The 25206-nt window shown below is 45.5% G+C and overlaps 1 protein-coding gene across 4 annotated transcripts in view; it reads right to left on the reverse strand.

Annotated features, from left to right (window-relative positions):
• The window catches only part of LOC144497122 (complement C4-like), a 469428-nt gene that overhangs the window by 40137 nt on the left and 404085 nt on the right, over window positions 1-25206 (reverse strand). For all 4 annotated transcript variants that reach the window (XM_078217916.1, XM_078217917.1, XM_078217918.1 and 1 more), the window contains 5 exons: window positions 20192-20385; window positions 17499-17660; window positions 9749-9808; window positions 5257-5350; window positions 898-1063 (listed from right to left, as the gene is read on the reverse strand). In XM_078217916.1, coding sequence (XP_078074042.1) covers window positions 898-1063; window positions 5257-5350; window positions 9749-9808; window positions 17499-17660; window positions 20192-20385 — 676 coding nt within the window. The remainder of the gene's footprint in view (window positions 1-897; window positions 1064-5256; window positions 5351-9748; window positions 9809-17498; window positions 17661-20191; window positions 20386-25206) is intronic.

Genomic DNA, 25206 nt, shown 5'->3' on the forward strand with positions numbered 1-25206 from the left:
CAGCTGAATCTTATAGTCCTTTCTTTCACATTTGTTTATCTAGCGGTTCCTAAATGCATTGATGATATTCATTAATCATTTTCTCAGACATGTCTGACATTGCTCTCACTGACTGTTTTGCCTGAATTTATATCCTGCTTGTCACCTTCCATGTCCAACAGTAAAATGATGAACAGACTGGGCTGCCTTTTTCATTCTAAGGGGAACCCTTAGTTTTCAGGCGATAGAGACCTTAGAATTCTGCAATGGTCTTGACAGACGCCCTGAGATATTTGGCCTCTAGCTTTGTTCCTCCTGACAACTGAGGTCTCTCTCTAAGTATTTACACTGTTATATCACTGAGAACGTCAAATCAGAGTTTGCTCACAGCTAGCAAGTAAGAGAGGGGACAAATGGATGATTTATCGGGTGCTAAGTGGAGGATAAAGGAGTATGACATGGGCCCGCCGGAATTTTACCACCTCGCCCAGCCCAGAATTGGGGCAGGCGAAGCTTGCAGAATGGCATTCTCCATCGGCCTCGGGCAGGCGAGGTCAGAAAGATAGAGAATAATCAGGAATTGAATAAATATAAAATGAAGGAAGCAAGCATTTGGTGTTTAGACTTAATAGGGCAAGTCAGAGCAAAAGTGCAACCTGTTGGATAGACAAAAACGTTCCACTCTGAACAATACCTTACACCACAGCAATGCCCGATTTTAACCTGAGTTCAGTATTTGCATTGATATCGATTGAATGATTTTCTTGACTTCAGTTGAACTGATGAGATGTAACTCGAGAACACTATGATTTTATGGCCTTGCTTGTCCCAAAACTCTAAATCCCGCCCAAGGTCAATGGATCTTTCCATGGTCTGCCCCTCAACCGCTCCTATAAAGGTAATTTCACCAATACCCACCAGTAACAAACTTCATAGTAAATGGTCTGACGATTTGTGGGATCTGGAACATCCCTTTTCCTTCTGGAACGAAGATCATACCAATCTAAGGGGCCAGTTGGTGCGTTGGCAAGAAGGGTCTCAGAATCATTAAGTTGCTTGTCAGCCTCAGCATAATCATAAGGTTCTGTGGCATAAAAGAGAATGCATAGTCCATTCTTGTTCCATATTTCTGAACTTAGGGACATTTCAGGAAAATATTTCACTGGTAAAATATTTGATTTATTATTGTCACAGTATTGACATACAGTGAAATCTATTGTTTCTTGCGTGCTATACAGACAAAGCATACCGTTCATAGAGAAGAAAATGAGAGAGTGCAGATGTAGTGTTACAGTCATAACTAGGGTGTAGAGAAAGATCAATTTAATGCGAGGTAAGTCCTTTAAAAAGTCTGATGGCAGCAGGGAAGAAGCTGTTCTTGAATCGGTTGGTACGTGACCTCAGACTTTTGTATATTTTTGCTAACGGAAGAAGGTGGAAGAGTGTATGTCTGGTGTGTATGGGGTCCTTAATTATGCTGGCTGCTTTGCCGAGGCAGTGGGAAGTGTAGATGGATGGGAGGCTAGTTTGTGTGATGCATTGGCCTACATTCATGACCTTTTGTAGTTTCTTGAGGTCTTGGGCAGAGCAGGAGCCATACCAAGCTGTGACACAAACAGAAAGAATGCTTTCTATCTGTAAAAGTTGGCACTACGCTTCCTGAAGTCAATGAAAATCTCCTTTGTTTTGTTGACATTGAGGGAGAGATTATTGTCATTGTACCAGTTCACCAGATTCTCTATCTCAATCCTATACTTTGTCTCGTCATTGTTCGAGATCCAATATGGTGGTGTATTAGCAAACTTGAAAATCTTGTTGGAGGGGAATTTGGCCACACACAGTCATAGGTGTACAAGGAGTATAGTAGGGGGCTGAGAACACAGGCTTGTGAGGATGATCGTGGAGGTGTTGTTGCCTATCCTTACTGATTGTGATCTGTGCGTTAGGAAGTTCAAGATCCAGTCGCAGAGGGAGGAGCCGAGACCCAGGCCATGGAGTTTGGAGACGCGTTTTGAAGGAACAATGATGTTGAAGCCTGAGCTGTAGTCAATAAATAGGAATCTGACATAGGTGTCTTTGTTATCTAGGTGTTCCAGGGTTGAGTGCAGGACCAGGGAGATGGTGTCTGCTGTGGACCTGTTGCAGCGGTAGGCGAATCGTAATCCAGGTAATTCTGGAGGCTGGAATTGATTCGTACCATGACTAACCTTTCGAAGTGTTTCATAATGATGGGATGATGGTTGCCTTCTTGAAGCAGATAAGGACCTCAGATTCTTGTAAATGTCTGTGAATACCCCTGCCAGCTGATCCGGGCCAATCACTTGTGTTATTGTGATACTGTGTTTCCCTTTATTGCTGCTCAAATAATAATTGTGATATGGAGATGCCGGCATAGAACTGGGGTGGGCACAGTGAAGTCTCACAGCACCAGGTTAAAGTCCAACAGGTTTATTTGGAATCACGAGCTTTTGCTCCTTCATCAGGTGAGTGGAGAATAAAATGTTCAATATATGAATAGAAGCAAATGGAGAGACCTTGCTGCCTAATATTCTCATTAAGAAGTCTCACAACACCAGGTTAAAGTCCAACAGGTTTATTTGGTCGCAAATACCATAAGCTTTCGGAGCACAGCTCCTTCGTCAGATGGAGTGGATATCTGTTCTCCAACAGTGCACAGACACAGAAATCAAGTTACAGAATACTAATTAGAATGCAAATCTCTACAGCCAGCCAGGTCTTAAAAGGTACAGATAATGTGGGTGGAGGGAGCATTCAACACAGGTTAAAGAGATGTGTATTGTCTCCAGACAGAACAGCTAGTGAGATTCTACAAGCCCAGGAGGCAAGCTGTGGGGGTTACTGATAATCTGACATAAATCCAACATCTCGGTTTAGGCCGTCCTCATGTGTGCGGAACTTGGCTATCAGTTTCTGCTCAGCGACTCTGCGCTGTCGTGTGTCGTGAAGGCCGCCTTGGAGAACGCTTACCTGAAGATCGAAGGCTGAATGCCCGTGACTGCTGAAGTGCTCCCCCACAGGAAGAGAACAGTTTTGCCTGGTGATTGTCGAGCGGTGTTCATTCATCCGTTGTCGCAGCGTCTGCATAGTTTCTCCAATGTACCATGCCTCGGGACATTCTTTCCTGCAGCGTATCAGGTAGACAACGTTGGCCGAGTTGCAAGCGTAGGTACCGTGTACCTGGTAGATGGTGTTCTCACGTGAGATGATGGCATCCGTGTTGATGATCCGACACGTCTTGAAGAGGTTGCTGTGGCAGGGTTGTGTGGTGTCGTGGTCACTGTTCTCCTGAAGGCTGGGTAGTTTGCTGCGGACAACGGTCTGTTTGAGGTTGCGTGGTTGTTTGAAGGCAAGAAGTGGGGGTGTGGGGATGGCCTTGGCGAGATGTTCGTCTTCATCAATGACATGTTGAAGGCTCCGGAGGAGATGCCGTAGCTTCTCCGCTCCGGGGAAGTACTGGACGACGAAGGGTACTCGTCCACCGTGTCCCGTGTTTGTCTTCTGAGGAGGTTGGTGCGGTTTCTCGCTGTGGCGCGTCGGAACTGTTGATCGATGAGTCGAGCGCCATATCCTGTTCTTATGAGGGCATCTTTCAGCGTCTGGAGGTGTCTGTTGCGATCCTCCTCATCCGAGCAGATCCTGTGTATACGGAGGGCTCATCCGTAGGGGATGGCTTCTTTGACGTGTTTAGGGTGGAAGCTGGAGAAGTGGAGCATCATGAGCAGAAACTGATAGCCAAGTTCCGCACACATGAGGACGGCCTAAACCGGGATGTTGGATTTATGTCAGATTATCAGTAACCCCCACAGCTTGCCTCCTGGGCTTGCAGAATCTCACTAGCTGTTCTGTCTGGAGACGATACACATCTCCTTAACCTGTGTTGAATGCTCCCTCCACCCACATTATCTGTACCTTTAAGACCTGGCTGGCTGTAGAGATTTGTATTCTAATTAGTATTCTGTAACTTGATTTCTGTGTCTGTGCACTGTTGGAGAACAGATATCCACTCCATCTGACGAAGGAGCTGTGCTCCGAAAGCTTATGGTATTTGCTACCAAATAAACCTGTTGGATTTTAACCTGGTGTTGTGAGACTTCTTACTGTGCTTACCCCAGTCCAACGCCGGCATCTCCACATCATAATATTCTCATGTCAGTCTTTGGTAGAATTCTCCACTGCAATCAGGCCTCTGCCACAATAGTTTGAAACATTCATCCGGATTTCTTTGGGAAGTTACCTTTTAATCTCGTACATCTATTTATTCTAATAGGTTTAATACAGATAGGAAATATACAGTAAATGGCAGAACCCTTCAGAGTATTGATAGGCAAAGGGATCTGGGTGTACAGATACACAGGTGGAGAAGGTAGTCAAGAAGGCATATGACATGCTTGCCTTCATCGGCCAGGACATTGAGTGCCGCACTTGGAATATAGTGTTCAATTCTGGTCGCCACATGACCAGAAGGATGTGGAGGCTTTGGAGAGGATACAGAAAAGATTTACCAGGATGTTGCCTGATATGGAGGGCATTAGCTATGAGGAGAGGTTGGAGAAACTTGGTTTGTTCTCACTGGAACGATGGAGGTTGAGGGGCGACCTGATAGAAGTCTACGAGATTATGAGAGGCATGGACAGAGTGGATAGTCAGAAGCTTTGTCCCAGGGTGAAAGAGTCAATTACTAAGGGGGCATAGGTTTAAGGGGCAAGGTTTAAAGAGATGTACGAGGCAGATTCCAGGTGGGTGCCTGGAACTCGTTGCCGGGGGTGGTAGTGGAAGCGGATGCGGTAGTGACTTTTAAGGGGCGTCTTGATAAATACATGTTGAAGATGGGAATAGAGTGATATGGTCCCCGGAATGGTAGGGGGTTTTCGTTAAGGCTTGGAGGGCCGAAGGGTCTTTGCTTGTGCTGTAATTTTCTTTGTTCTAATCCCATTTTTCCAACCCAGTTTCAGCCACTGTTCCAAATCGAAGGATTCCTGCCCCCAATTATGAGGTAATATCAGCAAGGTTTATTGTTGACGATGAGTGGTCACATGCAGAATTATGTAATGCAATTATGTAATTGTGCTTCACTTGTCCTTATTTCAAGAAGCAGCATTTAGTTGTCACCCTTAAACATTAACTTAAAGAACTCTAAAAGTCATCTATAAATAATATTGTTACTGTTACATTGAAACGAGAGCAACGTGTAAATTGATTTCTTCGATCAATGCAGACACTTTGATCCCTACAAAACACATCCAGAGTTATACTTACTTCTGAACTCCAATTGCCCTTTAACTGTGACGGAAAGGTGAAATGTTTTACAGGTACTGGAAGGCTCCTCCATTAGGTGGTAGCTTTTGCGGAACTGCAATTTAAAAATAAAATGTTCCTGTTAAAGACCAGCTCCCACTAGAAGTGAACCAAATTGAACTTCAGAAACAGGCATGGAAATGGAATTATAGAACATAGAACATAGAACATTACAGCGCAGAACAGGCCCTTCGGCCCACGATGTTGCACCGACCAGTTAAAAAAAAACTGTGACCCTCCAACCTAAACCAATTTCTTTTCGTCCATGAACCTATCTACGGATCTCTTAAACGCCCCCAAACTAGGCGCATTTACTACTGATGCTGGCAGGGCATTCCAATCCCTCACCACCCTCTGGGTAAAGAACCTACCCCTGACATCGGTTCTATAACTACCCCCCCTCAATTTAAAGCCATGCCCCCTCGTGCTGGATTTCTCCATCAGAGGAAAAAGGCTATCACTATCCACCCTATCTAAACCTCTAATCATCTTATATGTTTCAATAAGATCCCCTCTTAACCGCCGCCTTTCCAGCGAAAACAATCCCAAATCCCTCAGCCTCTCCTCATAGGATCTCCCCTCCATACCAGGCAACATCCTGGTAAACCTCCTCTGCACCCTCTCCAAAGCCTCCACATCCTTCCTGTAATGTGGGGACCAGAACTGCACACAGTACTCCAAGTGCGGCCGCACCAGAGTTGTGTACAGTTGCAACATAACGCTACGACTCCTAAATTCAATCCCCCTACCAATAAACGCCAAGACACCATATGCCTTCTTAACAACCTTATCTACTTGATTCCCAACTTTCAGGGATCTATGCACACATACACCTAGATCCCTCTGCTCCTCCACACTATTCAAAGTCCTCCCGTTAGCCCTATACTCAACACATCTGTTATTCCTACCAAAGTGAATTACCTCACACTTCTCCGCATTAAACTCCATCCGCCACCTCTCGGCCCAACTTTGCAACCTGTCTAAGTCTTCCTGCAAACTACGACACCCTTCCTCACTGTCTACCACACCACCGACTTTGGTGTCATCAGCAAATTTGCTAATCCACCCAACTATACCCTCATCCAGATCATTAATAAATATTACAAACAGCAGTGGCCCCAAAACAGATCCCTGAGGTACACCACTTGTAACCGCACTCCATGATGAATATTTACTATCAACCACCACCCTCTGTTTCCTATCCGCTAGCCAATTCCTGATCCAATTTCCTAGATCACCCCCAATCCCATACATCTGCATTTTCTGCAGAAGCCTACCATGGTGAACCTTATCAAACGCCTTACTAAAATCCATATATACCACGTCCACTGCCTTGCCCCCATCCACCTCCTTGGTCACTTTCTCAAAAAACTCAATAAGGTTAGTAAGGCACGACCTACCTGCCACAAAACCATGCTGACTATCACCTATCAATTCATTACTCTCCAAATAACTATAAATCCTATCCCTTATAATTTTTTCCAACATCTTGCCGACAACAGAAGTGAGACTCACCGGTCTATAATTCCCGGGGAAGTCTCTGTTCCCCTTCTTAAACAATGGGACAACATTCGCTAACCTCCAATCTTCTGGTACTATACCAGAGGCCAACGACGACCTGAAGATCAGAGCCAGAGGCTCTGCAATCACTTCTCTTGCCTCCCAGAGAATCCTTGGATAAATCCCATCCGGACCAGGGGATTTATCTATTTTCAGACCCTCCAGAATATCCTGCACATCCTCCTTATCAACTGTAATACTGTCTATTCTACTCCCTTGCAACCCAGTGTCCTCCTCAGCTATATTCATGTCCCCTTGCGTGAACACCGAAGAGAAATATTGGTTCAATGCTTCACCAATCTCCTCCGGTTCCACACATAACTTCCCTCTGCCATCTATAACTGGCCCTAAACTTGCCCTAACCAACCTTCTGTTCTTGACATACCTATAGAACGCCTTAGGATTCTCTTTAACCCTATCCGCCAAAGTCTTCTCATGTCCCCTTTTAGCCCTTCTAAGCTCGCTCTTCAACTCCCTCTTAGCCAATCTAAAGCTTTCTAGTGCACTACCCGAGTGCTCACGTCTCATCCGAACATAAGCCTCCTTTTTCTTTTTAACCAACAAAGAAACTTTTTTGGTGCACCACGGTTCCCTAGCCCTACCAATTCCTCCTTGCCTGACAGGGACATACCTATCACAGACTCGCAGTAGCTGCTCCTTGAAAAAACTCCACATGTCGGACGTTCCCAGTCCCTGTAATCTCCTAGTCCAACCTATGTTTCCTAATTCTCTCCTAATAGCCTCATAATTACCCTTCCCCCAGCTAAAACCACTGGCCCGAGGTTCATGCCTATCCCTTTCCATCACTAAGGTGAACGTAACCGAATTGTGGTCACTATCACCAAAATGCACACCAACTTCCAAGTCTAGCACCTGGTCTGGCTCATTTCCCAGCACCAGATCCAATATAGCCTCACCTCTAGTTGGCCTGTCTACATACTGAGTCAAAAAACCTTCCTGCACGCTTTGAACAAAAACTGACCCCTCTAACGAGCTAGAGCTATAACAATTCCAGTCAATATTAGTCAAGTTAAAATCCCCCATAACAATTGCCCTATTACTTTCACTCCTAAGCAGGATTGACTCCGCAATCCTTTCCTCAACCTCTCTAGAACTTTTAGGAGGTCTATAAAAGACTCCCAACAGGGTGACCTCTCCTTATCAAACCATTCAGCAGAGATTAAGAATGTCTTTCCCGCCAAGCTATGCTGCTTTTTAAAAAAACTGCCTCGCTGAACCACATATCTAGATTTCCCTCTGAAATCCCATTACTTCCTCATTAAGAAGAAACCTTTCAGGACTGATTTTTAAATTTGTTTATGGAATCAGCTTGCAGCACATTTTATCAGTGAAGCGTCCCAGATACTTACACAGAATGGAAACTTATGTTCATCTTCCCAAGTCATGTCTGATAAATAATAGTATATTTTAGGAAAGGAAGTGAAGCTTCCCCTATCTGTTCTCAATCAGATGCTAGTACTTCATATGTAGTTGACCTTAATCTCAACAAGATTAAGGATGGGCACCATTTATCATCTGTATAGACCCCGAGGCACTTTCAACTATTAAAAGGAAAAGCATCAGCCCAAACATTTTCAGAACAGCATACTTCTAAGAAATTTTCTGATTCAATTTTCTAGCAGAGTTGGCACTGCTCTGGATTTAATTCATTTCCATGTTTACACGCGATTTAAACATAGAACATAGAACATAGAAAGCCACAGCACAAACAGGCCCTTCGGCCCACAAGTTGCGCCGATCATATCCCTACCTCTCGGCCTATCTATAGCCCTCAATCCCATTAAATCCCATGTACTCATCCAGAAGTCTCTTAAAAGACCCCAACGAGTTTGCCTCCACCACCACCGACGTCAGCCGATTCCACTCACCCACCACCCTCTGAGTGAAAAACTTACCCCTGACATCTCCTCTGTACCTACCCCCCAGCACCTTAAACCTGTGTCCTCTCGCAGCAACCATTTCAGCCCTTGGAAATAGCCTCTCAACATCTTGTAAACCTCTATCAGGTCACCTCTCATCCTTCGTCTCTCCAGGGAGAAGAGACCAAGCTCCCTCAACCTATCCTCATAAGGCATGCCCCCCAATCCAGGCAACATCCTTGTAAATCTCCTCTGCACCCTTTCAATGGCTTCAACATCTTTCCTGTAATGAGGTGACCAGAACTGCGCGCAGTACTCCAAGTGGGGTCTAACCAGGGTCCTATAAAGCTGCAGCATTATCTCCCGACTCCTAAACTCAATCCCTCGATTAATGAAGGCTAGTACGCCGTACGCCTTCTTGACCGCATCCTCCACCTGCGAGGCCGATTTAAGAGTCCTATGGACCCGGACCTCAAGGTCCTTCTGATCCTCTACACTGCTAAGAATGGTACCCTTCATATTATACTGCTGCTTCATCCCATTGGATCTGCCAAAATGGATCACTACACACTTATCCGGGTTGAAGTCCATCTGCCACTTCTCCGCCCAGTCTTGCATTCTATCTATGTCTCGCTGCAACTTCTGACATCCCTCCAAACTATCCACAACACCACCTACCTTGGTGTCGTCAGCAAACTTACCAACCCATCCCTCCACTTCCTCATCCAGGTCATTTATGAAAATGACAAACAGCAAGGAAATGCAATGAAGTGTGTGCAGTTTAGGTGGATTAACCATGCTAAATTGTCCTTTAGTGTCAGGGGGATTAGCAGGGTAAATACGTGGCGTTATGGGGATAGGTCCTGGGTGGGATTGTTGTCAGTGCAGGCCCGATGGGCCGAATGGCCTCCATCTGCACTCTCGGGATTCTATGATTCCACGATTCTGTGAAATATCACTAACCCTGCACAGCAAAATAGTAGTCAATTTTTGTAACAATTGAAAATACTCACATTCAGTGTGCCATTTCCTTGACCAGACAGCTCGATTTGAATCCTGCTTCCGAGTGGAAACTAGCAGAGTGAGATTTGCAATTAAATTTCATCATCAGACTCTTCCAATGTTTTAGAATATTTCCTTGCACTACAAGTTGACAGATGCAGTTTTATTCTAAACGAAATGTACTGGTGGTGTCGGAACCAGTATGTTGAATATTTTTAATTTAAAGTCAGATGCAACATAAGCCATTTATAAAATGGTCATTGGAATTTTCAATCTCGTTAAAACCTCTATAGCACTTTATAAAGTGTAGTCATTAACTGTTATAAAGCGAAGGTTGATCTCTCTTCTGAGAAGTAACACTTAACCACTCAAAGAGGCATACTTCACCTCATAATCTGTAAAAGTGATTATTAATCTGCTCTTCAGCAACTTTTATTGGTTAAATCAAAATAACTCCCTGACCCTCTAAAATCAACAAGTAACAATTTATCTAACAGTGAACGAGTTAACTAAACTAGTAACAAACTGAATAAAACATAATTCTAATCGAATGCTGTTCAGATGAATACAATTCCCATTCATTAGCACAATAGAATTTAGTCACTCAAAATTACAAGCAGGTTTGTTGTCTTCTGGAATATTCTCTGTATGAAACTGCTTTCTTTTCTGGTACCTTCACTACTGAGATGGTGCTTTTGGCTGAGAGCTTTGAGCTAGGCAAATGGCAGTTGCTGTCTCTCTGCTTTTTTAGAACTGCCTGTTCTTTTTTATACCTGTGATGACATATCAATATCCCCTACAGGTTGCCAAAACCGTCAAATACAATTCTGATAGGTTGTTGGTATGCAAGTGCCCAATTTAAACTGATAGACTGAATTTAGAAAAAAAATCAAAACCAAGACCTCTGAAACAAATGTTTCAGTCTGTGTACTGGCACCATATGCACCTGCATTTTGCACAAAAAAACACTACCTTTTAAAGGAATCATGCAATGCTTTTTTCCCGAGCATTTTTATAATTTTACAAACACCAAATTCTAACATTCTACTTCAGAGTCTGAATTACTCTACTCAACTTCACAACACTGACATAATTTTAAAATTTGGCAGCCAATATTTATTTTATGCCTTCAAGAAAATTGAGACATGTGTTGAACCTCCTGCTTTGGTGAGTTGTTTAATTTTCTACTACTATTCACAATCGTATGTGACTTGATTGCAAAGTGTATATCTGATCCATTTGTTTTAGGATCGGTTAGCTTTGTCTATTGCCTGCTGCTTCCTCTGTTTGACATGCACATAGTAAGAGTTTTAACAACACCAGGTTAAAGTCCAACAGGTTTATTTGGTAGCAAATACCATCTGCTTTCTTGCATGTTTGTAGAAACTTGATGTCTGTGTCGATATGCACGATCTTCTTGGAGATCCTCTCCACTTGGAGCCGGCAGTTCGCGGTGTCGATGGTAGCCATGATGTGGAGATGCCGGCGTTGGACTGGGGTGAACACAGTAAGAGTTTTAACAACACCAGGTTAAAGTCCAACAGGTTTATTTGGTAGCAAATATTGTTGTTAAAACCCTGGTGATGAGGGGTTTGGATTATGAGGAGAGGCTGAGGAGATTGGGTTTGTACTCATTGGAGTTTAGAAGGATGAGGGGGGATCTTATGGAGACTTATAAGATAATGCGGGGGCTGGATAGGGTGGAGGCGGAGAGATTCTTTCCACTTAGTAAGGAAGTTAAAACTAGAGGACACAGCCTCAAAATAAAGGGGGGTCGGTTTAAGACAGAGTTGAGGAGGAACTTCTTCTCCCAGAGGGTGGTGAATCTCTGGAATTCTCTGCCCACTGAGGTGGTGGAGGCTACCTCGCTGAATATGTTTAAAGCGTGGATGGATGGATTCCTGATCGGTAAGGGAATTAAGGGTTATGGGGATCAGGCGGGTAAGTGGTACTGATCCACGTCAGATCAGCCATGATCTTATTGAATGGCGGGGCAGGCTCGAGGGGCTAGATGGCCTACTCCTGCTCCTATTTCTTATGTTCTTATGTTCAAATAAACCTGTTGGACTTTAACCTGGTGTTGTTAAAACTCTTACTGTGTTCACCCCAGTCCAACGCCGGCATCTCCACATCATGACATGCACATAGGCAGGTGATGCAACTACAACAGGTAGACACCTCATTTATAGTGATGCCTGGTGCAGCTCCTATGGTCATCTTCGATCAAGGTTGGATCCTCCAACTTGAAGCTAATTGTAGACTGTATACAACAAATTTGGTTGCATACAACTCAATTCCTGATAACCCTCATCATTTCTTAAATGCCCAGTTTTGACTTGTTCAAAAGCTATGATATTTATCATGGTGCTAATATAGTGGTTATAGGGATTAGGCGGGTAAGTGGAACTGATCCACTTCAGATCAGCCATGATCTTATTGAATGGCGGGGCAGGCTCGAGGGGCTAGATGGCCTACTCCTGCTCCTATTTCTTATGTTCTTAATACCACACAACGCGATGGAGGATATCCTCAATGTCATAGAGACAGAGGGGATGATTCTCCCACCCCGCTGCGCTAGTTTTCTAGTACAGTGTGATGGGAGAATCTCACATCTGGGCATGTACTGGATTCGTGCATGCGTTTCTGCTGCATGCCCATCTCCCAGTGCCGGATTTCCAGCAGTCAGATCCGTGCTGGAAACTGGCGGGAACACATGGTAAGTCATTTACATCTATTTTAATGTGATTAGCGAGGACTGAATGCTCTGGACCTGCTCATTCCAGTGAGGTTTTGAGTAGCTCCCCAGGGAACTATCGGGACGACCCCACTGCAGTGAAGGGGGGAAGGGCAATCGGGGCCCCCTAGAGGCTTGGGCAGCAGGGGGGTGGTGCCCTTGGGCATGGGCACCCTGACAGTGCCTGCCTTTGCCCAAAGGGCAAAGTGCCAATGCCCAGGTGGCACCTTGGCACTGCCCACTGGACATGGGGCAGGGCTTCGGAGAAAATCAGTGGGGGTGGGTGGTCTTGCTGCCACTCAGCCTTTGGGATCGATGGAGGCAGGAGAGAGGCCAGCGATTGGTGAGGGGGTCAGGAGATCAGGGCGGACCAGGAGGGACGCAATCGGGCCGTGAAGGCAGCATTTTGGGGGTCCTGGGCTGGCCAGCGATTGAGCTGTCCAGCAAACAGGAGGCTGTCAGTTCAGAGCCATTGCGCATGCGCAGAATTTGCTGATTTTCAGCCTCCTGGGCAGAAATAGGCCCCACTCCCTAAAATCTAATAATTTTCATGCTGGTGGCCTTTGCAATGCACAGAGTGTGGGAGATTCTAGTGTGAACTCCCACTGCAAAAAACAGCGTGAGTTACTCCAGTTTTCCCACAAATTCAACACAATTTTTTGGGGGGGAATCGCCCCCATTGAGAGTTTTACAGCACAGCAAGAGGCCATTCTGCCCATCGGTTTGCGCTGGCTATCAAACATATGATATTCTCATCCCACGTCCGAGCACTTGGTCCAAAGCCTTGTATGCTATGGCGTTTCAAATGTTTCAAGATGCATTATAATGTTACGAGGGTGCCTGCCTCTTTGACCCTTTGAATTCCCAATTCCCACCATCCTCTGGGTCCAAAAGCTTTTCCGTAAAACCCCTCTAAGTTTCCTGCTTCTATGCCCCCTGGTTACCGACCCTCCACTTAGAGGAAACATCCCTTCTCTCTACCCAATCGTTATCCCTTATAACATTTTACACCTCAATCACCCCGCTCCCCTCGACCTTCTCTGTTCAAGGAAGAACAATCCCGGCCTAAACTGATGTGAAGAATGGACTTCGGGCTGAGATTTTCCAGCATTTTCTCTTTTGGTTTCGTCTGCACAATGGTGGTCATTCCTACCAATGATGTAATCAATAGATAAATGTGCGATAGGTAAATTGATGAATTATATCTGGGATTTCATTCCTTTCAGACTTCATAGTGGCCTGCTAGGTAATTTCAGAAGGTAGCTTGGAGCCAACGATATTGCTGTGGGTCTGGACTCACACGTGGGCTACACCAGTTGAGGATTGCAGCTTTTCCCAGACCTAGACCTCCGGATTACCAACACATTGACTTTACCAGTAATCCCTGGCCTCCCACTATGTACGCAGTACACTCAGGACTGTGATATGATAGAGATTAAAAAATCTGATTTTTGATGCACAAAAACTATTGGCTCAATGAGAAAGTCCCTGTTCCTGTTCCAAACAACGGTATGAGATCCGTTTCTATCCGTGACATAAGGCAGATGGACACATTGTGAAAACCCATCCAAGGATATAGGTCTCCCACAGAACTGTACTGGAACATCAGCCATGATGTTTGTGTCCAAGCCCTGTGATCCAGAGCTTGACAGATTTATTTGGTAGCAAAAGCCACTAGCTCCGAAAGCTTGTGTGGCTTTTGCTACCAAATAAACCTGTTGGACTTTAACCTGGTGTTGTTAAACTTCTTACTGTGTTTACCCCAGTCCAACACCGGCATCTCCACATCCAGAGCTTACGCAGGGAATGAGTCCGAGTCGACACTACTCTTCTCCACCCTCCTGCCACTTTCTCACAGTAACGACAAGTTCAATTCCCTTTTGAAATTTGATTGAGTTTCTGTTTCTGGCCCATCCCTTCAGGCAGTGAATTCCTGACCACAACAATCAAAGAACAAAGAAAATTACAGCACAGGAACAGGCCCTTCAGCCCTTCAAGCCTGCGCCGACCATGCTGCCCGACTTAACTAAAACCCCCTACCCTTCCGGGGATCATATCCCTCTATTCCCAGCCTATTCATGTACTTGTCAAGATGCCCCTTAAAAGTCACTACCGTATCCGCTTCCTCTACCTCCCCCGGCAACAGGTTCCAGGCACCCACTACTGTCTGTGTAAAAAATCTGCCTCGTACATCTCCTTTAAACCTTGCCCCTCGCGCCTTAAACCTATACCCCCTAATAATTGACTCTTCCACCCTAGGAAAAAGCTTCTGACTATCCACTCTGTCCATGCCTCTCATAATCTTGTAGACTTCTATCAGGTCTCCCCGTCAACCTCCGTCGCTCCAGTGAGAACAAACCAAGTTTCTCCAATCTCTCCTCATAGCTAATGCCCTCCATAACAGGCAACATCCTGGTAAATCTTTTCTGTACCCTCTCCAAAGCCTCCACATCCTTCTGGTAGTGTGGCGACCAGAATTGAACACTATATTCCAAGTGCGGCCTAACTAAGGTTCTATAAAGCTGCAACATGACTTGCCAATTTTTAAACTCAATGCCCTGGCCGATGAAGGCAAGCATGTCGTATGCCCTCTTGACTACCTTCTCCACCTGCATTGCCACTTTCAGTGACCTGTGTACCTGTACACCCAGATCCCTTTGCCTATCAATACTCTTAAGGGTTCTGCCATTTACTGTACATTTCCTATCTGTATTAGACCTTCCAAAATACATTACCTCACATTTGTCCGGATTAAAGTCCATCTGCCATCTCTCCGCCCAAGTCTCCAACTGATCTATATCCTGCTGTCTCCTCTGATGGTCCTCATCGCTATCCGCAAATCCACCAACCTTTGTGTCGTCCGCAAACGTACAAATCAACCCAGTTACATTTTCCTCCAAATCGTCGTTGGCCTCTGGTATAGTACCAGAAGATTGGAGGTTAGCGAATGTTGTCCCATTGTTTAAGAAGGGGAACAGAGACTTCCCCGGGAATTATAGACCGGTGAGTCTCACTTCTGTTGTCGGCAAGATGTTGGAAAAAATTATAAGGGATAGGATTTATAGTTATTTGGAGAGTAATGAATTGATAGGTGATAGTCAGCATGGTTTTGTGGCAGGTAGGTCGTGCCTTACTAACCTTATTGAGTTTTTTGAGAAAGTGACCAAGGAGGTGGATGGGGGCAAGGCAGTGGACGTGGTATATATGGATTTTAGTAAGGCGTTTGATAAGGTTCACCATGGTAGGCTTCTGCAGAAAATGCAGATGTATGGGATTGGGGGTGATCTAGGAAATTGGATCAGGAATTGGCTAGCGGATAGGAAACAGAGGGTGGTGGTTGATAGTAAATATTCATCATGGAGTGCGGTTACAAGTGGTGTACCTCAGGGATCTGTTTTGGGGCCACTGCTGTTTGTAATATTTATTAATGATCTGGATGAGGGTATAGTTGGGTGGATTAGCAAATTTGCTGATGACACCAAAGTCGGTGGTGTGGTAGACAGTGAGGAAGGGTGTCGTAGTTTGCAGGAAGACTTAGACAGGTTGCAAAGTTGGGCCGAGAGGTGGCGGATGGAGTTTAATGCGGAGAAGTGTGAGGTAATTCACTTTGGTAGGAATAACAGATGTGTTGAGTATAGGGCTAACGGGAGGACTTTGAATAGTGTGGAGGAGCAGAGGGATCTAGGTGTATGTGTGCATAGATCCCTGAAAGTTGGGAATCAAGTAGATAAGGTTGTTAAGAAGGCATATGGTGTCTTGGCGTTTATTGGTAGGGGGATTGAATTTAGGAGTCGTAGCGTTATGTTGCAACTGTACACAACTCTGGTGCGGCCGCACTTGGAGTACTGTGTGCAGTTCTGGTCCCCACATTACAGGAAGGATGTGGAGGCTTTGGAGAGGGTGCAGAGGAGGTTTACCAGGATGTTGCCTGGTATGGAGGGGAGATCCTATGAGGAGAGGCTGAGGGATTTGGGATTGTTTTCGCTGGAAAGGCGGCGGCTAAGAGGGGATCTTATTGAAACATATAAGATGATTAGAGGTTTAGATAGGGTGGATAGTGATAGCCTTTTTCCTCTGATGGAGAAATCCAGCACGAGGGGGCATGGCTTTAAATTGAGGGGGGGTAGTTATAGAACCGATGTCAGGGGTAGGTTCTTTACCCAGAGGGTGGTGAGGGATTGGAATGCCCTGCCAGCATCAGTAGTAAATGCGCCTAGTTTGGGGGCGTTTAAGAGATCCGTAGATAGGTTCATGGACGAAAAGAAATTGGTTTAGGTTGGAGGGTCACAGTTTTTTTTTTAACTGGTCGGTGCAACATCGTGGGCCGAAGGGCCTGTTCTGCGCTGTAATGTTCTATGTTCTATGTTCTATGTTCTATTTATATATATTACAAACAGCAAAGGTCCCAGCACTGATCCCTGAGGAACTCCACTTGTCACAGCCCTCCATTCAGAAACACACCCTTCCACTGCTACCCTCTGTCTTCTTTGACCGAGCCAGTTTTGTATCCACCTTGCTAGCTCACCTCTGATCCCATGCGACTTCACCTTCTGCACCAGTCTGCCATGAGGGACCTTGTCAAAGGCCTTACTGAAGTCCATGGAGACAACATCCACTGCCCTACCCTCATCAATCATCTTCGTCACTTCCTCGAAAAACTTGATCAAGTTCGTGAGACACGACCTCCCCTTCACAAAACCATGTTGCCTCTCACTAATCGCTGCATACATATTTGTTGTCCTCATTTTGTTATACAAATCACATGATGTATATTTCTTATTTCAGAGGCAAAGTTAAAATGCACTACACTGGCAAATACAATAGAGCAGAGCTGTAAAGAAAACTGCCAATTGGTTATTACTTCACATCGTTGCACAGTGAAGGTTAGCATCATGCATATACATTTTTGTACACTCAGTTGGCTATCATCCTGGGCAGTAGAGAAAGGTGTTGGATTACATATGTCGAGTGAGCGATAAATCAGCTGATATAAAACAACTTTGCGTTCTTTCTGATCACACACTCACCTTCAGTTCTTTCTGGGTCAGAGCGTTGCGTCTGCGCAAGTGTATATTGTTCTCATTGAGGCTTCCAAGAACATTGAAGTGAATTTGCATATCGATTTCCTCCTCTCTCTTAAGAAAAGCAATGTGATATTGTGATAGAGCTTCCAATGCAACTACTGTGTCCTTCAGAGAAAAGAAACCGCTTTTCAGATACTTAAAATATACAGATGAAACACATGGAAACACTACTGCACATGTAAGCGGGCTTCATTTTATGCTCCGTTACTTCGGCCATGTATTTGCTAACTTGATTTGGAGATGCCAGCGTTGGACTGGGGTAAACACAGTAAGAAGTCTCACAACACTAGGTTGAAGTCCAACAGGTTTATTTGGTAGCAAAAGCCACAAGCTTTCGGAGCGCTGCTCCTTCGTCAGGTAAGTGGGAGTTCTGTTCACAAACAGGGCATATAAAGACACAAACTCAATTTACAAAATAATGGTTGGACTGCGAGTCTTTACAGGTAATCAAGTCTTAAAGGTACAGACAATGTGAGTGGAGAGAGGGTTAAGCACAGGTTAAAGAGATGTGTATTGTCTCCAGCCAGGACAGTTAGTGAGATTTTGCAAGCCCAGGCAAATCGTGGGGGTTACAGATAGTGTGACATGAACCCAAGATCCCGTTTGAGGCCGTCCTCATGTGTGCGGAATTTGGTTATCAGTCTCTGCTCAGCGACTCTGCGTTGTCGTGTGTCGTGAATGCCGCCTTGGAGAATGCTTATCCGAAGATCAGAGGCCGAATGCTGAAGTATTCCCCAACAGGAAGAGAACACTCTTGCCTGGTGATTGTCGAGCGGTGTTCATTCATCCGTTGTCGTAGCGTCTGCATGGTCTCCCCAAGGTACCATGCCTCGGGATATACTTTCCTGCAGCGTATCAGGTAGACAACGTTGGCCGAGTTGCAAGAATGTTCACCTGAATCACTGAAACAACTATATGATGACATCAACAAGTTCCATCCCATCATCAGACTCACCATGGACTACTCTCCGGAATCGGTTGCATTCTTGGACACACGCATCTCCATCAAGGACGGTCACCTCAGAAATTCACTGTACCGCAAGCCCACGGATAACCTCACGATGCTCCACTTCTCCAGCTTCCACCCTAAACACGTTAAAGAAGCCATCCCCTACGGACAAGCCCTCCGTATACACAGGATCTGCTCGGATGAGGAGGATCGCAACAGAAACCTCCAGACGCTGCAAGATGCCCTCATAGGAACAGGATATGGCGCTCGACTCATCGATCGACAGTTCTGATGCGCCACAGTGAAAAACCGCACCAACCTCCTCAGAAGACAAACACAGGACATGGCGGACAGAGTACCCTTCGTCGTCCAGTACTTCCCCGGAGCGGAGAAGCTACGACATTTTCTCCGGAGCCTTCAACATGTCATTGATGAAGACGAACATCTCGCTAAGGCCATCCCCACACCCCCACTTCTTGCCTTCAAACAACCGCACAACCTCAAACAGACCATTGTCTGCAACAAACTACCCAGCCTTCAGGAGAACAGTGACCACGACATCATACAACCCTGCCACAGCAACGTCTGCAAGACGTGCCGGATCATCGACATGGATGCCATCACCTCCCGTGAGAACACCATGCACCAGGTACACGGTACCTACTCTTGCAACTCGGCCAACTTTGTCCACCTGATACGCTGCAGGAAAGGATGTCCCGAGGCATGGTACATCGGGGAGTTTAACAACACCAGGTTAAAGTCCAACAGGTTTATTTGGTAGCAAAAGCCACACAAGCTTTCGGAGCTCCAAGCCCCTTCCACCTTACAGGTAATCTGTTTAAGGGGCTTGGAGCTCTGAAAGCTTGTGTGGCTTTTGCTACCAAATAAACCTGTTGGACTTTAACCTGGTGTTGTTAAACTTCTTACTGTGTTTACCCCAGTCCAACGCCGGCATCTCCGCATCATGACATTGGGGAGACCATGCAGATGCTACGACAACGGATGAATGAACAATCACCAAGCAAGAGTGTTCTCTTCCTGTTGGGGAACACTTCAGCAGTCACGGGCATTCGGCCTCTGATCTTCGGGTAAGCATTCTCCAAGGCAGCCTTCATGACACACGACAGCGCAGAGTCGCTGACCAGAGACTGATAGCCAAGTTCCGCACACATGAGGACGGCCTCAACCGGGATCTTGGGTTCATGTCACACTATCTGTAACCCCCACGACTTGCCTGGGCTTGCAAAATCTCACTGACTGTCCTGGCTGGAGACAATACACATCTCTTTAACCTGTGCTTCACACTCTCTCCACTCACATTGTCTGTACCTTTAAGACTTGATTACCTGTAAAGACTCGCATTCCAACCATCATTTTGTAAATTGAGTTTGTGTCTTTATATGCCCTGTTTGTGAACAGAACTCCCACTTACCTGACGAAGGAGCAGCACTCTGAAAGCTAGTGGCTTTTGCTACCAAATAAATCTGTTGGACTTTAACCTGGTGTTGTGAGACTTCTTACTTTGCTCACTTGCTCAGGGTTGGTCAAAGTAAAGCAAAGTAAAAGTTGAGCATGAATAACTTGGCAATGCACCTGGGAATGAATAATGCTGACTGATTGTAAACGCCGACTACAATTCAACATTAACAGCAAGAACTGAGCTCCAGTTAGTGGAAAATCATGTCACCTGGGTGGAGCGGAATCCCCCACCATAGTTTTGCTGCTCCGTTAACCAATTCACAATCGGCATGGCATAGTCAATATCATTCCTTGATAGCGTCTGAAGTAAGGCATAGGAAGTCGTTTCTACTGTGATAGCTGAAGCCTGTTTTCCACTGGGCGTCAATGCTTCATCTACTTTCCAGTATCGAATATCCTGCTCTGTGATTGTAATGAAGAAGTTACCTCAGGAAGATGTGTTTATAGTTGAGAAAACAAATTCACAACCTGGAAAATGGGTGATTTATTCAAAAGTTGCGATATTAATAATATAATGTTAATATATTGTTTTTTTTCCATCACCAATGACAGTCTGTTAAGTCTGGTTATTTAATGTGCTTGCTCCTATGTGCAGGAATCATATTATCTATACGTCAGGCTTCTGGTAATGTATATTTTTCGAATGCATTATGAAGTGTGTTCACCAAAGCCACTGCCATTTCATCCACAAATCATGTTAAAATGCGTGTGCGTGCACTCATGTACTCTTTGAGAAGACCGTAATGTAAACTTCCAATCTTAAGTGAAACAAAATGGGAGTGGGGAAAGGGTCAATGGCAATAAAAAAAATTACCAACGAGCTCTGATTCATTAACACAGAAACATAGAAACATAGAAAACGTACAGCACAAAACAGGCCCTTCGGCCCCACAAGTTGTGCCGAACATATCCCTACCTTTTAGGCCTACCTCTCACCCTCCATCCTATTAAGTCCCATGTACTCATCCAGGAGTCTCTTAAAAGACCTTATTGAGTTTGCCTCCACCACCACTGACGGCAGCCGATTCCACTCGCCAACCACCCTCTGTGTGAAAAACATCCCCCTAACATCTCCCCTGTACCTACCCCCCAGCACCTTAAACCTGTGTCCTCTCGTAGCAGCCATTTCCACCCTGGGAAAAAGCCTCTGAGAGTCCACCCGATCTATGCCTCTCAACATCTTATACACCTCTATTAGGTCTCCTCTCATCCTAAGTCTCTCCAAGGAGAAAAGACCGAGCTCCCTCAGCCTATCCTCATAAGGCATGCCACTCAATCCAGGCAACATCCTTGTAAATCTCCTCTGCACCCTTTCAATCTTTTCCCCATCCTTCCTGTAATGAGGCGACCAGAACTGAGCGTAGTACTCCAAGTGGAGTCTGACGAGGGTCTTATATAGCTGCATCATTATCCCCGGACTCCGAAACTCAATCCCTCGATTGATAAAGGACAGCACACCATACGCCTTCTTAATCACCTCCTCCACCTGCGGGGCCGATTTTAGAGTCCTATGGACCCACGGGGGTCCTTCTGATCCTCTCCAGTACTAAGACTCTTTCCCTTTATATTGTACTCCTTCATCCCATTTGACCTGACAAAATGGACCACTGCACATTTAACTGGGTTGAAGTCCATCTGCCACTTCTCCGCCCAGTCTTGCATCCTATCTATGTCCCTCTGTAACTTCTGACATCCCTCCAGACCATCCACAACCCCCCAACCTTCGTGTCGTCGGCAAACTTACCAACCCATCCCTCCACTTCCTCATCCAGGTCATTTATGAAAATGACCAACAGCAAGGGTCCCAGAACAGATCCCTGGGGCACACCACTGGTGACCGACCTCCATTTAGAAAAAGACCCATCTATACCCACTCTCTGCCTCCTTTGGGCAATCATGATGTGGAGATGCCGGCGTTGGACTGGGGTGAACACAGTAAGAGTTTTACTGTTGGACTTTAACCTGGTGTTGTTAAAACTCTTCCTTTGGACAAGCCAGTTCTGGATCCACAGGGCAGCAGCCCCTTGGATCCCATGCCCTCTCACTTTTTCTAGAAGCCTTGTATGGGGGACCTTATCGAACGCCTTGCTAAAATCCATATAAACCACATCTACCGCTTTCCTTTCGTCAATGTGTTTAGTTACATTTTCAAAGAATTCCACCAGGCTCATAAGGCACGATCTGCCTTTGACAAAGTCATGCTGAGTATTCTTGAGCATACTAAACCTCTCTAAATGCTCATGGGGTAAGCTGATGGAGAAGATCCTGAGGGACAAGATTTATCATCATAGAAATCATTTCTATGATTTCTATGATGATAAATCTTGTCCCTCAGGATCTTCTCCATCAGCTTACCAACCACTGAGGTTAGACTCACCGGTCGGTAATTTCCTGGGCTATCCCTATTCCCCTTCTTGAAAATAGGAACCACATCCGCAATCCTCCAATCCTCCGGCACCTCTCCCGTCTCCATCGACGATGCAAAGATCATCGCCAGAGGCTCAGCAATCTCTTCCCTCGCCTCCCACAGTAACCTGGGGTACATCCCATCCAGACCCGGCGACTTATCTATCTTGATGCCATTCAAAGATTCCAGCACAACCTCTTTGTTAAAGTCCACATACTCAATCTTTTCAGTCCACCGCAAGCCCGCAGTACATCCCCCCAGGTCCTTCTCCTCTGTGAAAACCAAGGCAAAATACTCATTCAGCACCTCTGCCATTTCTGCTTGTGCCGTACAGACTTACCCGCCTTCACCTTTTATAGGCCCTATTCCTTCACGTCTCATCCTTTTACTCTTCACATACTTGGAGAACGCCTTAGGGTTTTGCTTAATCCTACCTGCCATGGCCTTCTCGTGACCCCTTCTGGGCTCTTCTAATTTCCTTCTTTAGTCCCTTCCCACAAGCCGTATACTCATCTAGATCCCTATCTTCGCCAAGCTCTCTGAACCTTTTGTATGCTTTCCTTTTCTTCTCGACTAGGTCCCGCACAGCTTTCGTGCACCACGGTTCCTTTAACCTACCAACTCCTCCCTGTCTGCTCGGAACGTTGTCCTGTCGAACTCTAGACAGACATTCCTTGAAAAACTGCCACCTCTCTTCAGTACATTTCCCTGAGAATACCTCCTTCCAATTTACTCCTCTAATTTGCTGCCTTATGTCTTCATATTTCCCCTTACTCCATATAAACGCTTTCCTAGCTCGCCCGACCCTTTCTTTTTCCAAGCAAGCATAAAGGAGATAGAGTTATGATTGCTATCCCCAAGATGCTCTCCCACTGAGAGATCTGACACCTGTCCAGGTTCATTGGTCAGTATCAGATCAAGTACAGCCTCTCCTCTTGTAGGCTTGTCCACATGCTGTGTTAGGAAACCCTCCTGAACACACTTAACGAACTCCTCCCCATCCAATCCCCTTACCCTAGAAATATTCCAATCTTATGTTTGGGAAATTAAAGTCTTCCATCACAACAACTCTGCTATTACTGCATCTCTCCAGGATCTGTTTCCCTATCTGCTCCTCCACCTCCCTGTTACTATTGGGCGGCCTATAGAAAACTCCCAGCAAAGTGATCGACCCCTTTCCACTCCGAACTTCCACCCACAGAGACTCTGTGGACAATCCCTCCACAGCATACACCTTCTCTACAGCTGTGACACTATCCCTGATCAGCAGTGCCACTCCACCCCCTCTCTTGCCTCCCTCCCTGTCTTCCCTGAAACATCTGAATCCCGGCACCTGGAATATCCAGTCCTGTCCCTGAGACATCCAAGTCTCCGTAATGGCCACCACATCACACTTCCAGGCATCGATCCACGCTCTGAGCTCATCCCCTTTATTCACTATACTCCTGGCATTAAAGTAAACACATCTCAATCCTTTGGTCTGAGCTCTCCCCTGCTCTATCCCCCGTCCATCCTCCCTCTTGCTCTGTCTATAACCCTTCTCTGTTTGCGAGCTAACTTCCTCACTCCCAGTCACCTCATCTCGATCCCTTCCCCCCAACCTATCTAGCTTAAATTCTCCCCAGTAGCCTTAGCCAACCTTCCCGCCAGGATATTGGTCCCCCTGCGATTCAAGTGCCACCCGTTTTTTGTGTACAGGTCACACCTGCCCCTGAAGAGGTCCCAATGGTCCAGACACCTGAATCCCTGCCCCCTGCACCAGTCCCTCAGCCACACATTCATCTTCCACCTCACTCCATTCCTGCCCTCACCTTCCCGTGGCACAGGCAGCAATCCTGAGATTACTACCTTTGCTTTCCTCCTTCTCAGCTGTCTCCTTAATTCCCTATACTCTCTTTTCATGGCCCCTTCCCCCTTCCTTCCCACATCAGCGGTACCAATATGTACCGCTACCTCCGGCTCCTCTCCCTCCCACCTCAGGATTTCTGGGACTCGACCAGTGACATCCTGGATCCCGGCCCCAGGGAGGCAGACCACGTTATACTTGTTTACACCATTGTAGCAAGGGTTGCGGTTAGCTCCATGACTTCTTCCCCGCTGGAATGTATGTATCATTGGGGTGAATTTTATGTTCTCCTTCTGCATTTGCCTGGAATGAACTAAATATCAAAGGCATTTGAACACGTTTCTTATGGATGGAATTTCCACCATGCTGGCACTGGTTCAAAAGAAAAAAAGTCATGGTTTCAAAGCGAAAAGAGAAAATTATTAAATTCTAACGACTGCTGCGTATCGTGACCAGAATTTAAAAATACTAAATTGGCTGGAAGTTGCATTTGGATATCATTCACTAATGAGAGGCACCACAGAACGACAATGCTTTTTTTCTACTTTCAAATAATTTGGTTGTGTATTTTACCACTTAAATACTAATATTTTGACGCAATTGACGCTTATATTTTGATACAACATATGTTGCAATTCAACCAGACTGAATGGGTTCGAAATCAACCAATCAGAATTTTCTATGATCACAATTATAATCCTTCTAATGCATCATAACAAGAGCAAGAATAGCAACTGCCACGGATATAGCACTGTTCTTGTAATTCAGTATTTTAAACCCATCAGAGGAGCATTCTGCAAAGTGAACAAAAATTACACTGAGCTGCAGAGGAGTAGAGCAAAAAAAGATCAAAAACGTTGTTTTTCAAAAACAAAGTCAAGAAGTAAGAATGTGAGGCAAGGAGGGACAGGTTTCCAGGGAGGGAATTCCAGAACATAGAGCCAAGACCAGCAATGGTATATTGATTAAA

The sequence above is a fragment of the Mustelus asterias genome, chromosome 8, assembly GCF_964213995.1.
Source record: "Mustelus asterias chromosome 8, sMusAst1.hap1.1, whole genome shotgun sequence".
Taxonomy (NCBI): domain Eukaryota; kingdom Metazoa; phylum Chordata; class Chondrichthyes; order Carcharhiniformes; family Triakidae; genus Mustelus; species Mustelus asterias.